This window comes from Tripterygium wilfordii, chromosome 15 (assembly GCF_013401445.1).
Source record: "Tripterygium wilfordii isolate XIE 37 chromosome 15, ASM1340144v1, whole genome shotgun sequence".
Lineage (NCBI taxonomy): Eukaryota > Viridiplantae > Streptophyta > Magnoliopsida > Celastrales > Celastraceae > Tripterygium > Tripterygium wilfordii.
This window is the reverse complement of record NC_052246.1, coordinates 1,975,789-1,992,370: the sequence shown is the minus strand read 5'-3', so window position 1 is coordinate 1,992,370 and position 16,582 is coordinate 1,975,789. Positions and strand designations below refer to the sequence as shown.

Below are 16,582 nucleotides of genomic sequence, written 5' to 3'. Positions count from 1 at the left end.
GCAAAGGACTGTAGTCAAAGCTGGGTCAAGAAATTAGAGGTGGTAGGGTCTCACACAAGAAAGAAGAGAGTAGATAACCAACCAAATGCGTAAGTAGGTAAGAAATTAAAATATATATAAAAAAAAAACCACCAACAAACGTGTATTTTATTCTTAGGTATTTAAAATGCACATTAATGATTAAGAAACCGCGTCTGTCTAATTCAATAATTATTCACCCTCTTGCGTACGCGTTGCACGGGGGCTGCTGCAGCCCCCCACCCCAGCCCTTGTGTACTCCACGCTTGCAACTGGTACCAATAACATATTCAAGCAAAGGGAAACTTCCAAGTCATGCTATCTCCATGATGCGCAAGTCGAGTGACTATAAGACTTAAAATGTATCACCTCGGTTTGACGAGGACAAGGACTATGTGGTTTATAAACTTGAATTCATCTCCAAACACTTGAGGTGTCTTTTAGAAAGAAAAAGTCACGCGGATCTTAGGCCCAGAGCGTGGACTGGACCCAAAACCTCTCTCACATTCTTCTTCGATTTGGGCATTTGAGGGATAATGTAGATATGAAATGGAATTATATGGATTGAGAAGGATGTTGTATGGGTCGATTCGATATCTTATACAATGCTATGGGGATTGAAATTCTTAGGCTCCATTTGGATTAATTATTTATTTTAGTAATTGTTCTTTGACAAAAATAAATTATAAAATACAATATCCATGAATAAGTGAATAAGCAACTTAATTATAAGGATCAGATTCTGCCACGATAAAATAATTACTAATTAAAGCTAGCAAGAATATATATAAAAAAAAAGTGTAAACGAATTTTATATGCTGCCATGAAAATAAACAACTCCTGGCACGGAATTAGTTGTCAAGATTAACTCTTGTCAAATGCAATAGAGTCAAAGATCTTGAAACTACTTGACACGTATGGGATGAAATTAAAAGAATAAAGAGAGAATGTTTAACTTGTTTCAAAAAAACATATATGACAAACTTTTTTATTTAGTCCATAAAGTTAGGATTCTCTAAAAAAACTGTGTCAAACCATCAATAATCGACCGAATGTATGTTAATGAAAATCGATCGAAAAATCGAAAAAAACTACAAACCACCAATAAATAACTGATCAAATGATCGATTGAACTTATGTCAAAGAAAAATAAAAACCGACCGTGGACACCCTTACATAAAGGGCAAGCCATAATGTCGTATTTGGCAATTGTTAGCTTCACACACTTGATCCTAAAACGACAATCTCCAATGTCCTTGACAAAACTACACAATACCCCACAACGAAACCCACCCCAACATTATCACTTAAAATACAGGGGACATAGTATATCATCTAGATTCATGAACCCAAAACCAACACTCACACTCTCAACACCATCCATGCCCACTCAATTTTATTCATTCAACCACTCTTACACCAACAACATTAAAACCCCCCACAAATTATAGAGAATTGAAAATTATACCACAAATTTTGACTATTTATTATAACCCAGAAAAAAATATGGGGAGGAAAAAAGAACAACAAAAATAATCTAATTCTAGCAACTCAATTTTCATTCCTTTTGATAATTCTTGTATATATACAGAGATCAACCCATCCAAACCCCCCAAAAACAAAGGAGAAAAAAAAAATGTCTCTCTTTTTGTTTTCTTTATTTAAATCTAATAACTAATGTCCTGATACAAACCAGGAATTTGTGAATATTCCCCAAAACTTTCAGAAATTCCAGAAGAACCCCAAAGCCTCTCATTGAAATCCTCCTGCTGATGATCCGGTAAAAAGGGTGTACGGCAGAGCGGACAAGTCTTCTGATCGTATCCCATCCAACGGTCCAGGCAGATCCGATGGAAGATATGCCGGCAATTCGTCAACCGTCTGATCTCATCGTCACTTTCGAATTCGTACAAACAGACAGCGCAGCTGTCGGGCGGATCCACAAGGTCTGAGAACTTGACGACTGGAAGGATCTCGCGTATTAGAAGCGTCGACATGGAAGGAGAGACCGGGATTCGGGTGGGTTGCTGGTCGGTCCAAACGAAATCGGGTTCCGAGAAATCGGGGAGACCCAGATAACGAAAGAGGGTGTTTATGAGTTTTCTGATGAAACCCAGTATGGAAAGTGTGTGAATTAGTGCTTTGGGGAGTAGAAGCTCCGTATAACCGACTGGAAAACCCATTTTTGTGGCCGCGACGCGTCTGTAGAGAGAGAAGTGGTGGCTGTAGAGAGAGAGATGGAGGAATGCGACTTGAGAGTTGAGAGGGGGAGGGTGAAATTTATAAGGAAACTTTTTCTAGGAGGGTAAATTCAGAATATATTGGTAGATTGTGGAACTAAAAGTGCTCGTAATCTTTTGGCCGTTGGATTATGATAAAGAGATCCACCGTCCATGCTTGTAATGATTATCAATGGATACATTTTGTCGTGGCTAGGGATAGTGTTGTCATTGAAAATCGGATGGGGGATTACGCTGTAAATTCATTAGAGAATGTTATAATTTTTTACTTTTTTAAAAAACATGATTATGTTTTGATTACGATTTCTTTTAAAACAAAAATCAAATAGAACATAAAAATTCTGAATCATTCAATATAAATTTAAAATATTCAATATTTTTTTTTATATAGATTTGATTTTGTTTTGATAAAAAATATACAATTAAACTCGTAATTCCGATTAATAATATGCCTCAATGTTCAAGCTTTCGTTATTTTTGTTTTGTGTTTAAAAAGAATAGATAAAAAAAGTAGTTGGTTAGCAGCCCAACCTTCATTCGTAATAATACACTTCATGGTGTGTCGTATCACAATTGGAGGAATTAGAGTATTCAAGATTTATATGGACTAAAAGTTCATAATTTCTCATCATAATTTGTTGAAAAGGAACAAGCAGATAGCTATGATCATCAACCTTTGATAATATGAAGAAGAAAATTTTCAAAAATAATTATATAAAACTTAGCTTTAAAGTCTAAAATTCTAAATACTTAATATTTGTGATTTTACGCTAATTGGACGAGTTTGGTGTTATTCAAGAATCTATCATTTTCATGTTAATTAAATAACAAAGTAATGGATCCACATGAAAGAAGGAAAAAAATAAATAAGGTCATCATGAAGTTGAAATCTCCTCCTAAGCCATCAGGTGCGAATGTGATGTAATCTCTTTCTTCTAAACGAAAAAAATAAACGGTCTCAATGATCCTAGTTGATAAGATGTATGGACGAAAATTAAAGTTCATGTGATGACTCTGGACTCCACATGCACTTTAATTTTCGTCCATACACTTTAACAATTGAGATTACTGGAACGTCTAGCACCGTTGTCCTGTGAATCAAGCTGGCAAGCCTATATATAAAGGAAAAACAGCAAATCAATAGAGCATGCTCGTCGAATAACCCTTCATCAACCTTTTTTCGCGAGATAGAAGTAATTGGTGTTGTATTTATATTCGATAATTACTAAATCATTTGTCTTAAAAGAACCAAAAATATAAAAAGAAAAAAAAATAAATAATTAAGGAGGGGTGATGGCCTGATGGGTACTACTCGTGAGTCGTATTTGGTCACATGATTCAAATCCAAATCCAAACGACTCGGTCAAAGTTGGGTCCCGCCTTTCGTTCTCACTCGTTTTTCTGTTTTGACCCTCTATCATAACAAAAAATTAATATAAAACAGTGTTAGAATAAAAAGAATGTAAAAGATGATGGCTTGGATTGTATTCATTTAATTAAATGATATGAGAATTTGAGACCCAGTTATCGAGCCACCATAAAAAGATGAATTACATGAGAATTAAAAAAGATAAATACTAATAATAATTATAGTCGGACACTCTTGGACGATACCATATCAAGACAACCAGCGAGTGAAAGGAAGAAAGTCCATAATGAATCCTGGCCAACCAGCCACGCGGGATGGGTTGTGGATGGTTTTGGTATATCATTGGTGGTGTGTAGAGAAGGAGGGGCGTGACGTGAACAGAATGTAGTAGATAGCCCTAATCTCCCCAACCCTGCTCTGACATTTTGTTCATATAACTCCACGACAACCTCTGGCCCATTCACCATAACCAGTTAACCACACTCACACTCACACCACCCCCACCACCACCCCTCCACTTCCCTTGTCTTTCTGCTCACGTCCTCATGTCCCAATCCCAAACACTCTATATTTTATTTACACCTACTTAACTAAACTAAACTAACTAACTGTGGTAAATTAACCACCTAGCTGGGTGAGTTGGGTAGGGATGATTTTTTTTCAATTCAAGCTCAAATTTTCGCATAAATGTTTTTCTTAAGGTATTTGGAGAGAGGGGTGATCCAAGCACCTGAGAGATTACTCTTAGTGGGAATTGAATTAAGAATCTGTCGAGTCTAAACTAAACTATCACCCAAATGGTATATGTAATTGTTAATATTATTATTTTCTATTTCACCGTGCCTGACATTGCCTCCCATTTAGGACTAATAAGCCAATATCACAGCCTGTCTAACAGTAATTGAAAAAGAGAAGAAAAAAAATAAGAGAATAAACAACTAAGCTAGCTAGCTAGCTAGCTAACTTGTCACAATATGTCTTTGGACACAACAAAATAGCCAGCCAGAGATCACAAAGATGTTTATAGAAAAAGGACAATTAACTGCAAGTTGCAGCTGCAGAGAGCTTGTTTATGTAGACATGTGAGAGCATGCATCCTGATCATTGGAGATTTTATGTCAAAGAAGGAACATGTGATGTTTCCTTTGTATTATGTCTTCACTTGGAAGAGATTTATGTCAAAAAAGAACAATCTCTTCATCTATCTTTTGTTAAACAAATTATAACTTGAGCTCTGAGAATAATATTATTTTTGCATCGTTCAGTAGGGCAGATGGAGTGAATTTTTATTTTTTAATGGCAGTGCAAAATGTTGAAGACTATCTTCCAACGAGAAAGATCATTTGCACAGTTGCACTTTGAAGGAAGATGGATGGAAGGATCTCGCAAGAGATAAATCTAAGTATCCGCGGAGGTATTGGTAATAAGAGTAGGATTTATAATATTTTTGGTTTGAAAGATGAGATTAGAATCAATTGAAATACAACTTATAGGGACATGTCTCTGCAAAAAAGTACTGAGCAAAATTATATAATGACATGTGCAGATCATGTACTGTAACAATGTCTCCCTTTACAGTGGTTTCCAGGCAATAAAATTTTGTACTCTTGCTTACCTAATTACACATGCATTCAGCTTTAATGACTGTAAATCCAGGTTTTAATTAGGATCTGGAATATTTTGAAGAAATCAAATTATTATTACAATTTACTAATTTTCTCCGAATCTTTTGTTTGCTGTGCTCTTCCTTTTTTACAATTAATCAGAGTTTGTACCTGTCTTTTGACTACTCAATTCTCTTTTTTTTTTTTTTAAGAGGTCAGGACCATATATATATTCATCAACTCATCGACTGAGTGCAAGAACATGAGGCCAAAATCGACACTCAATTCTCTTGTTATATGCTGTCATTGTCTTCTTTTTTCTTGCAGTCGACTCATTTCTTTTTCTTTTTTTTCAAATTACATACAATATGTTGGGGAAAGACTGGAATTGAAAGTGAATTTGTAGGGACGCCTGAAAGAGAGAAAGCGCCAAATTAAAGTGTGAAAATTGGGACTTGTGTGTGTGAGACGTGGGACTGGCGTACCTCGAATTTATCATGTAGGGCATGGTCTCATATGACGGGTTCCTGGATTGAAAAAAAAAGTGTGAAAATTGGGGAATTTGCAGACTCATATTTTGGTAAGAAACACATGTCGAGATCAGGGATTGGGTATTTAAGGTATTAAATATATCACATGGTTAGGTTGGTATATCACATTAAGGGATCTTTTCTTCTGGGTCTAAGTATCATTATGTGAGACGATTTAGTAGGAAGAAAGTCGTGCAGATTCAATATATCCATATAAGGACAATATATATATATATATATATATATATATATTTTGATTTCCTAAGGTATCCCTAGGCAAGCCCAGGGCTAATCCTCCGAGGTAAGGTCGGGTGTCAAAAGCGGAGACCTCTCCCAAGAAGGTTTTCCGCAACTACAAGAATTCGAACCCAAGACCTTGCTTAAGCGAGCAGAGCCCCTTACCACTTAAGTCAACCTTCATTGATGATACCTTTTCTGATGTGAGTAGGGTGGTGATTTTAAACATTGGGGGTGCAATGGTCATTAAACCTGTTGAGGTTATACTAATAAGATCATAAGAGACAGATCTAGCGGTCACTCTCCCCCTCTCCATGGTATTCTATTCTTTATCAGTCATAGCTAGGGTTTCACTATCTCCTCACATTCCTCCTCTCCTGCAACAACACAAAACCTATTGTTCATTGTTGGACAGAGCGCCCGAGATTCTTTCATTACTGATAGCCTTGGCTGAACAATATGTTCTAGGGGCTGGGCTGGGCTGAGATATGCTGTTGGGCTAATAATGCTCGCATTGGCCTGTGACTTAGGAGAACACAGGCCCACTTTCGCTACCATGGATGATGGATCACAGTATCACACACCACTACTGGGCCATCGAGTCAAACTTTGGGCTCTATGGATTTTTTGTTTTGAATGAATTTTATGGAATAAGCCCAACAGAAATTCTTCAATGCAGTGATTCGTTTGATTGAGATTCACAAGACTTCCCACAAAAACCATTAGGATCTCTTTCTGCAAATCATGGCGCACTGTCGTCATTGTTATTGGAGCTGAGGCTTAAGGGAGTTGGGGCAGGAGAGGTCTTAAAGAGAGTTTCTGTCAAGGTAAGCAATGAAGGTGAAGAGGGTAGTGATAATGAAGAAGTTCTTCTCAAACTTTTGCATGTCGTACTTGAAGGAAAAGATGAGAAGGCTAGAGATGAGATGAAAGGTCTGGTGTCAAAAATGCTTCGTGAGAATTCTTCTCTGAATGATCTCCGAACAGAGTCCTTGTACTCGGCTTGTGATGGGTCATGGGTGCTTGAAATTGCTTCACCACAACTTCCTTAGGGCAGCGAAAGGGGATTTGGAGGCTGTTGGTCAGATTGCACGGCAGGCGGACAATTTACACTGAATTTTGGATATATTAATTGATAGGCTCATAGGCAGATAGCTGAGGATTTTCTGAATAAATGGTCTTCTCAGCCTGAGTTGTCTGATGCACATTCAAAAGTTCCAGCTATTCATAGATACGAGGTTAGCAGAGTCACAGCAAGGTTATTTGTGGGTATTGGAAAGTGGCAGATGTTGGCTTCAAAGCATTTTGCTCAAGGGAAGCCTCCATATACTAATTTAGCTTTGATGCTCAAGTAAATGCTTTCCCCTATTTATTAAACTTTATTTTCTGTTAATTTGTATCCAATAAATAGGTCTCCATGGTTAAATGTTGAATCTTGTTTGAATATGCTGGGATACATATCTCCCCAACAAGATAAAGATTATCAGTTAAATGACAGCATTCTTGACTGGTTCACACCCTTTCAGTGGTTGAGGAAAATTTGCACTACTGATTAGGCAAATTTGTTAAGATGAATTGAATTTGATGAGCTCCTATAATCAGATTGATGGGATACTTTTGACAAGAAAAAGATGTCCTTCTGTCTGCTTTATTGCCATTAGATACAAGAAAGAAGGTTGATATGGACTCAAAGTATTTTACCAGCCGCCATTTATTGTCATAATGCAACAAGAGAAATGTGTGGGCTACTTTGTTATCTATTGAAGAATCATGCATATACCACCGGACCACCGGTCAAGTCTCATGACTTGGTGCATGTCTTGTCATTTTTAGGGATGATTACAAATGCACTTAGTAGAAGTATGCGCTTGTCAGATTCAGCAAACTGCCTTCCTTCCCAAACGCAACCCCCTCCACAGGGAAGAAAAAGTAACGCGCCCAAAGCTGGTGAGGTTGCCCATACTTGGCTTCTTTCTATGATTTTCATTATCTGTGAGTCTTTGCTTCCAATTATTTTACCTTTTGAATTCATTTTTGATTGAGTAATAATTTGTTTCATATGTTTTCGATCTCTGTTTCTGTTTTGTATTTCATTAATCATTTTCGAAATTTTGTCAACATGAGTTACGGAATTCTAGTAGTTTTTAAGGGCTGCTACCATATTTCATAAGCTATCTGTGCTCCTTCCATTCATTGTGCGTTCTTTATAAGCTCATCAAATCTGTAAACATTAGGTCTCGGTTGGCATAACTACAATTCTCCCCTTGATACATAGCTTCAGGGAATGAAGAGTAGATGGTTTATTGCTTACAAGGCAGATTAGCTTTTATCTTCAATAAATTTTGTTGACAAAGGTTGAGGTTGTGGTGCTGGGTGATTCATGATTAAGGTTAGCTACTTTGTCCAGCAGAACATGAATAATGAGTAATCTTAGCGACGCGTATGGATAGGTTAGACCATGTTGGACTGTGAATCAAGTTCTTGATATCTTTTCGATGTGCTCGATCCTGTTGACTGCATATATAGAGAATATTGTTAGCAGAGGCAGTGATATTGTCATCATCATCATAGTTGTTAGTTACGACTTTCTGCATCGCTGTTGCTTTAGAATGTTATTGTTATCCATAAGTTCTGGTATTGTCCTTGTGCCTTTTTGTAGTGAAATTGTAAGTGGTGAAGGCTGTTTATATAGTAATTGCTGGCCACATATTGTAGAAGTGCCTTGTGGGACATGTAATGTTGTTGTTGACGAATTGTGATTAGAACGGGAACAGATTAGGCAACTTTTCAATTTTTTGCATGATCATGACTGATGTTTTGAACTGAGAATTTTGTAGAAAAGTTCCATGGACACACAGTTTCAAAAGTTGCTGCTTGTTGGTTACAATTTCCATCACCCATCTTATTTTGCCAAGTGTTGTATGTCTGCTGCCATGGCTTCATCCTAAATATTTGAATACCAAGGCATGGTTTGAATACTAGAATGTCATTTGCTTTGCAACCAAGGATTCATATTTTTGCCTTTTAATGTCAATAATTGTAAGAAACTTGACCTTCATATCAAGAGTTAATTATACTATATATACCTCCTTAAGCAAGAAAACAGTTCTTAGTTTTTATTTGATTTGATAATAATCACATACAAATCACCACTCGGGTGATAACTTAGTGGTAACTATCTATGGGACCATGTCGGTAGAAGAATTTTTGTGCGTGCGGGTTCGATCCAGTGACTTTCCTTCAAAGTAATCAACACGTCCAATCATTAAAACTGAACCATAAACAAGAAATCAAAAACCATATCCATTGAAAATATACCAGAATGTCATTGAAAATGTGAATCAAACAAATTATTCCTTTCAGCGTTTTTGGGCAACAAAATATGACTTGTATTGTAATGCATGAAATGGCACCAAACATAGGGTAGTAGGTGAGGAAGAAATCCAAAAACAGCTGGTAGTATTCTATTCATTGACCATTCAAAATTATTGACTTTTTTAGGGTAGGTTTCTATAAAAAGACTGAAGATAATATTTTCTTTTAAAAATGTAATCCCAATAAATAAAAAACCAATTTAGGAGAAATTAAAATTGGATAAATTAGGAGACACAGCGTCCTTATTCATATAGTCCTTCAAATTTAGGGTGCATTACCAAATATAGGTATATATTTCCACCCAGTTTTCCTTAAAATGCCAAAGCAGAAAATCCCCACATTTATTACCATAATTTATTAGACTTACTACAACAAATAGAAAAACTAACACTTCTTCTAATACAGTAATTGGGCAAAAAAGATAAACGTCACAATAACTGATATCCCCATTGTTGTCGAGATGTTTAGACAAAAATTAACTGGGCAAAAAAGATAAACGTCACAATAACTGATATTCCTGTTGTTGTCGAGGTGTTTAGACAAAAATTAAAATGTATGTGATGGGCTTTATAAATACTTTAAATATTATCCATACACCTCAGTGATTGAAATTCTCGTTAGTGATGTCTAGCACTGCTGATAATTAAGTTTGTGACGGAGTCAATGACTCAATGTCATGTGGTGAGGTTGACTTTTAGTAGATGGAGCCAAAGACTTTTCTTCTTCCCACTAAAACTTTCTAGTCCTTGCCAAATTACATTATTACCCTTGTGGTGGAGGGTATTGTACTTAATAAAGTAAGGGGCATTATAGTCATAAAAAGATGATGGGATCAGGACGTGGTGGATGGGCAAAGAACATCTGCTTCGAGGAGGGAAAGCCAAGTAAGATTTGATTTTGATTGACAAAAAAGACAATAAAAATAAAAATAAAACAAAGGAGGAAAGGTGCGGAGGAAAGGAAAGGTATCGCATCGCGTGAAGGAAGTATATGGAAGGAAAAACGCACCAGAGATCACGACACGACGACATATATTGACGTATATATATATATACATACACGGTCGTATATGTATATGCACACATTACAGTAGTGGTAGATTTCGGAGTATGAATGAATCGCGTATATAAGAGGCGAGAGTGAGAGGGGTTGTGTTGCGTGCCTGCTACTTTGATTTGGAGGAGTGGGAACCCTAGACTGCTCTCATTTGGTTCGTGTTGACAGATTTTTGGTGGAATCTCCAGTCTTCTTTTTGTTTCAGTTTGGAGTTGAATCACTTTGAGAGATCTGTTTCTTGACGATCGTTTGCCATCAGTCCTCGATTGATTTAACAGGTAAAGTGAGACCTAGTTCGTGATTTACAGTATGTTCTTGTTGGATTGAGAATACAATGGTATCAATGAGTGCCCTAGTCGAGGATGATGTGATTCGCGATTTATTGTATCTGTTTAAAAAGAGGATGGATGATCGAAAATGTATTTATTTGTTAGATACATTTTAGGGTTTATTGGATACATATGCTTGGGGTGGGAGCAATTGACTGTCTAGTCTTTGTTCACTGATATCCGCACAGCCACTACATTCAGAATATTTTCTTGGTTCTGCTACATCATATATCTTATTGGAATTCTGGTGGCTTTAATCGGATTGAGTTTGGATCTAAATCAAATGAGCTTTGTGTTGATTCGCCTACTTAGTCATTGATGGGTTTTCTGAGTCTTTTTGTCCTATTTATTAGATAAGTCTGATAAGACCTCTCACTCTTTGCCTTTGTGGCTTTGTCCCTTTGGGCGTTGTATCTGCAGAGATCATCTCATAAAAATTTTCAGTTGATGATATATATACTGGACGGTCTCAGTGGTCCCTTGTTTGCTATCTACCATACCTCTCTATCTCATTACGAAGAACCCATCGTTCCAGATCCCAGGATTTATATAGGATTTAGCAGTAATTGGAGCAAAACTCTCAATTTGTATTGCTGATAGAGGCAGAATTGGCGTGCCGTGAGGCAGTGGCATCATTTCCAGTCATATTTTGGTTGTTTACTTTACTAGTTCTGTCCTCAGCAATTGATTTGTCGTACTACCTTTTGCTATCCAGTTGGCAAGCTGCTCTAATGATTCTCACCTCATTTGCACCCGCTGGGTAGTTTTAATAAGCTCCTAGACCTTTTCGATCTGTGGACTAGTGTCAGTCACTGGCCATTATGGAGCTTTCCAATTAATGCTGATCGACCAGCATTAAGGATTTAAAATCGCTGTTTTTTGGCAATACATTCAGATGTATACACTCAATATATAAATGGCCAGTAGATAAATGCACTGAACATTATTACTTATGATCTTATATTGACCTGCAGTTTTCTCCCGGTGCTAGACCGCTTCAACTGCTGGAATAAGCAGAAAACTGGCAGCAACAGTATCCTGTGAGGCGTGTGGTGGGAAGCCAGTGCTTGTTAGGCTGGCTTGCAACTTTCAAATCTTGTCGACCCTGATTTGACTTCGAGCTTTGTAAAAGTTAACAGGAGTAATTGAGGCAGGCTAGGAAACCAGTTTCCGTGAGCTGGGGGTGAGGTGAAGCTGCTTAAGAAAGGTTAAGATAGTGTGAACATGTCAGTTCCTGATTCTGAGAAGGTAAATTCTACTCAACAACCTCATTGTCTCCAAATACTTTATGGTTCAAATTTTGTTCGATATATTAGCCAAGGCTCATTGGTAATCTCAGCACTTTATGACATGATAGTATCTTCTGATGTTTATATGGCAGCTAGGAGTAAGTGTTCTTGGATGCCAAGTCAATGAGAAGGTAGAGTACGTGCCAATTAAGAAAAGGAGACATATGCTACAATCAGTATCTCCGCCACCTAGAGCCCCTACACTACATCCTGGAGAGAGTAAAATCCTATCTAAGAATGAATCTTTGGGTATTAATAACTCTCCTTCCATGGTAGATATGGGTGAAATTCTTGATATTAAAAGTAGTACTGATGATAAGAACTTTGTGAGGATAGATAGAATACCAGATGGAATCAAAGACTTATCAGGAATTTCAATGCTTGTCGCTGCTGCCCATGGCAAGAGTTCTGAAGGTGATGATGAACGCATTGTGGAGGGTTATCCTTTTGGTGTTTCTATGAAAAAAGAATCATGTTCTTTGTCAAAAGGAGTCTTCCAAGAAGATGTTCAAGATTCTTCTGAAATTCCAACAAATGTAGCTGGATCATGTATCTCTGCAGTGCCTGTAGAGGATCTCACGGCTGCTTTTAGGAGAGAGAAGTCTCTTATGGATGCTCTTCTCCATGCGAACAATTTGGAAGGTAGTTCTGCGCAGGATCATTCTGGTTCAGGATTGAAGGACAACTTGACCAATAAGGATGAAAGACCAGATAGGATGCAGAAACATTCTTCAGGAGATGAACGGTTACATTGGGATTTAAATACTGATATGGATGCATGGGAATTTCCGTTTGATTATCAATCTGTAGATTGTCAGACTGACGTTGCAGATGAGATATCTGGTGATGTCAAGGGTGGTACTGCTAGTGATGAGAAGGTGAATTCTGAAATTAGTGAAATGCAAGTGGAACCTGGGGCTGCTAAGCATGAGACCAATGATGAAATGCATCGGTCAAACCTAGAGGAACTTGAGCCAGGTGCATGCACTCATATTCAAAATGTTTTAAATGGAGACTTATCTCAGTTACATGATGACAGAAATATTTCTAATGAAAAGATTTCTTCGGCATCCCGTGAGCCTAGAGGGATGTGGCCCTCTGATAATATTCATAAAGACCCCACTAGTCAGCTAGATGAATTTGGCTTATCCCAATCTCATCCCACAGGTTTTGAGATGGTCCCCTCCAGTATGTTTGATGGTGACCTTTCTCAATTACCTGTGAACATGAAGGTACAACAGAGCAACGGTTCTAATTCTGAAATCAATAAACAAGCATGCAGTGACAGTGAGGAACAGAAGACATGGTCCTCAGGAAAGTCCGCAGCCTTTTCACTCACCTCTGCTGTTTGTGATTCTTGCGTAACCTGTGGCTGCTACTCTGTTGGCATTGTAAATATTTCCAATAAGATGGATATGGAACATCCTTTGCGTGATGGATATGATTATGATGATTCTAGTGATGACTGTGCTGCTCTGAAAGTGAGTGGGGATGGAAAAGATCATGATGTTGAGTTTGAAGATGGAGAAGTCAGGGAATCAATCATTCATACTGGGGAATATTATGATGGTGAGGATCTAGAAGCTGATAATTTGGGGTTTGATGCAGAACAGCTGATGGAGAACACACTAGATAGGGCTAGTAAGGAAGTAGCATTGAGGAGCGAAAGCAGTGTGTTAGAGATGAGTGAAAATGCTGATAACAAACTGGAAGCAGCTGGCGAGAAGGGAATCGTAGATAGTGTAACTGGTAGAGCCAATGCGGAGTCAGAAAGTCAACTAGCTGATTCTAAAACAAATATTTCTGAAAAAGATCAGTTGGATTTTAAAATTTTAGATGCTCTTACTGGAATAAGCGATGGTATCAGTAAAAGGACTGGTGCTGACATGTATAAATCAGATGCCGAAGATACGGAAGCAAGGAGAGCATCAAGGATAGAGTTGCAGTCGCATGTAGAAGAAAATGGACTCCCCCACCAGCGAAGCAGGTACCCCTTGTCATCTCATTTGTGCTGTATCTCAACCCCCACTCCCTCCCACTCTTCTTTTTATCCTCTCTTCTTTAGATCAGTATGTTGCTAGGCAATAATGTGTCATCTAATTAGATTTTTGCGAGAAATCTATTTATGCTTTTGAATACAGCAATACCAATAATCTGAATCGTAGCTTTTGTAGGAAAACTGGATATGTTGACTCCTTTAGTAGGGGCAGATATACTCATCATGCTTATCCTAGAAGGAGAGAAGCAGATCGTTGGGTTGATTACAGCAATAGGGGCTTTAAACACCATCATTCAACTCAATATCCTGGCTCAAGGTCTTTTCATCGGATTGGGACAGAAAATGGTTTCTTTGACAGGGAATCATTGAGGACTTCTTCACCTGCTGTTCGTCAGCATTTCACAAGAATTGGATCACCAGATGATCGGGATCAGACTTTTAGTATGCATAGGGGTAGACATATCACCTTTGGTAGGGGCAGGTCTGGGAAATATATTCCGCGGGATGATTGGAGAGGCCCCAGGAGAAGATACCTTAGTTCCACACCCAACGGCTTTGTGGAACCTCCTTTGACTAATTCTTATTCTTCATCAAGGCGGGACAGAAGCATTTCTCCAGCTGAAGCAAGGGGGATTCATCATGTACATCGAGCCTGCACTAAATCTCCATTAAGATCCAGAACCCGCTCTCCAGATCATGCTAATTCAAGTTCTAGACACCGAAGTAGATCTCCAACTTTCAGATCGGAAGTCGGAATGCAGAGGCTGAGATCACCTAGTCAACGGTCTGGTTTTGTGCGTGACCATGTGGTAGGATTTAGGTCAATGTTGAGAAACAATGGTTCCCCTCCACGCAATTCCAAATGGTTTGGTGATAGGAATAATGAAGCAATTCATTTCAGAGAGAGACGTTATAATCAGCATGCTTCATTTCTAGAGAGATCACCTCGGAGATCTGAAAGTTCTAGAGATGGCAGGTTTGGCAAAGGGGATTTCCCCAAAAATTACAGATCTATGCATATGGGAAAGTTTTCGGATATCAGGGGCAATAATGGTGATAGATATGGGCTGGTTCATACTGTGAATCATTTCGATACGGATGAATCCAGGAAGAGATTTTTTTATGGTGTTGAAGAGGGGGTGGTGAAAGCGCAAAATTTTCTATACAGGGATGCTTCAGACCGTCGTGGGAGAGTGAATCCTAAGGATTCTGGATGGGGCATGGAATATCAGATTGGTGATGTACCTAAAAAACTTAGAGGGGCTAAAGACTTTGTCACATATCAAGAAGATGAAAAAAATGAGAAGTCAACTGGAAAACGGGAAGTTGATGGCCAACTTACTGAGGATAAAGAGCCAGTCACATATCAACAAGATGAAAAGAATGATGCTGAATTGGAGTCATGTGGAAAACAGGAAGGTGACAGCGAACTTAGAGGGGATAAAGAGCCAGTAACATATCATCAAGATGAAAAAAATGATGCTGAAATGAAGTCATCAGGGAAACGGGAGAGTGATGGTGCTATAGCTCTTGATAATCCCTAGTTGCTGATTACCAAATACCCCCTTATAGGTGGGGTACATTTGCTGGTAGATTCAGAAAACATTAGAGCAATTATACTTTTGTCCTTATCTTTATTTTCATCAATAATGCGTAAAAATCCTGGGGGATCGGCTCTGGCATTTACTGTTATTATTTACCTTTTTTTGAATCTTCAAGATGGCTTAGGGTTTTCTTCTTTTGGCCTTTCCTTTTAAATATCTTTCCTAATAATTTGTTAAGCAATCTCTTTGATGGGCTGATGAAATATCATCGAATCAATGAGAAATCTTCTTTCTTTTTTTTTCATGGATTTGTTAGAAAGTAATCTGATGGTTCATTGTAACCATCAACATTATTGCCTTGGTTGGCCTATGGAGGATCAGTTAATGCATTAAACAAGGTTTTTTTAATTGTGGCTTTTCTCGATTATATGAAACGACTAGAATTGGAGGTTGTTAATTATTTCTTGGTTTTTAGTAGTGGTTGATTACATTTTATTGATCTTGGTTTTTCTCTCTTGTATGACATGACAAGGATTGGAAGTTGCTCATTATTTTAGAGTTGTATACTGTTTGCTTGCTTTTTAATGGTTATACAGTTTGCATTCAAGTGCTAACAAGGTTTAGCAAAACCTTGAATAAAAGAAAATTTATTGTCAAATTGGATTGAGGAAGGTGATGGCAAATTGATGGGACTTTGTATGAGTTTTATTTTTCCTCCAATCCATCAAAAATTTCATCAGGTTTGCCTTGCCTCTTGCCTCAACTATTGAGCAGTCTTTGCTTATGGTTTTTTGTCTCCTTTTGGAGGTTCTTTCCTTCTTCTATGAGTCACTCTGTTGAATAATGCACAAGGGCCATTTCTGTGAACATTTCTTTCTACCTCTTTAACATTGTTGGACAGTGAAGTCCATCATTCATTGCTTCTGGTGACATCACAGAAAATCAAGATGCATGGTCAGCCTCAGCAAAGAATGATAGAGCTTAGTTGGTGG

The 16,582-nt window shown here is 37.9% G+C and overlaps 2 protein-coding genes across 3 annotated transcripts; one reads left to right on the top strand and one right to left on the bottom strand.

Annotated features, from left to right (window-relative positions):
• Positions 1–1,480: 1,480 nt before the first annotated feature.
• On the bottom strand, positions 1,481–2,282 carry LOC120016131 (E3 ubiquitin-protein ligase RHA1B-like). The gene has a single exon (XM_038868753.1). The coding sequence runs from the start codon at positions 2,199–2,201 to the stop codon at positions 1,686–1,688; it is 516 nt and encodes a 171-aa protein (XP_038724681.1). The 5' UTR covers positions 2,202–2,282; the 3' UTR covers positions 1,481–1,685.
• A 7,989-nt stretch (positions 2,283–10,271) lies between these two features.
• Positions 10,272–15,998, top strand: LOC120016260. 2 transcript variants are annotated; one of them, XM_038868943.1, is made up of 4 exons: positions 10,272–10,707; positions 11,733–12,006; positions 12,140–14,034; positions 14,222–15,998. In XM_038868943.1, the coding sequence occupies exons 2-4, from the start codon at positions 11,983–11,985 to the stop codon at positions 15,588–15,590; spliced, it is 3,288 nt and encodes a 1,095-aa protein (XP_038724871.1). In that variant the 5' UTR covers positions 10,272–10,707; positions 11,733–11,982; the 3' UTR covers positions 15,591–15,998. The 2 variants fall into 2 exon arrangements, with proteins under 2 accessions (XP_038724871.1, XP_038724870.1); XM_038868942.1 differs by having other exon boundaries at positions 14,213–15,998.
• Positions 15,999–16,582: the final 584 nt, after the last annotated feature.

Coding starts and splice junctions, on each gene's coding strand:
- LOC120016131 (XM_038868753.1), bottom strand. CDS start 2,201: ATGGGTTTTCCAGTCGGTTATACGGAGCTTCTACTCCCCAAAGCACTA.
- LOC120016260 (XM_038868942.1), top strand. CDS start 11,983: ATGTCAGTTCCTGATTCTGAGAAG. Junction 12,007..12,139: donor CAGTTCCTGATTCTGAGAAG/GTAAATTCTACT, acceptor TTTATATGGCAG/CTAGGAGTAAGTGTTCTTGG. Junction 14,035..14,212: donor CTCCCCCACCAGCGAAGCAG/GTACCCCTTGTC, acceptor TCTGAATCGTAG/CTTTTGTAGGAAAACTGGAT.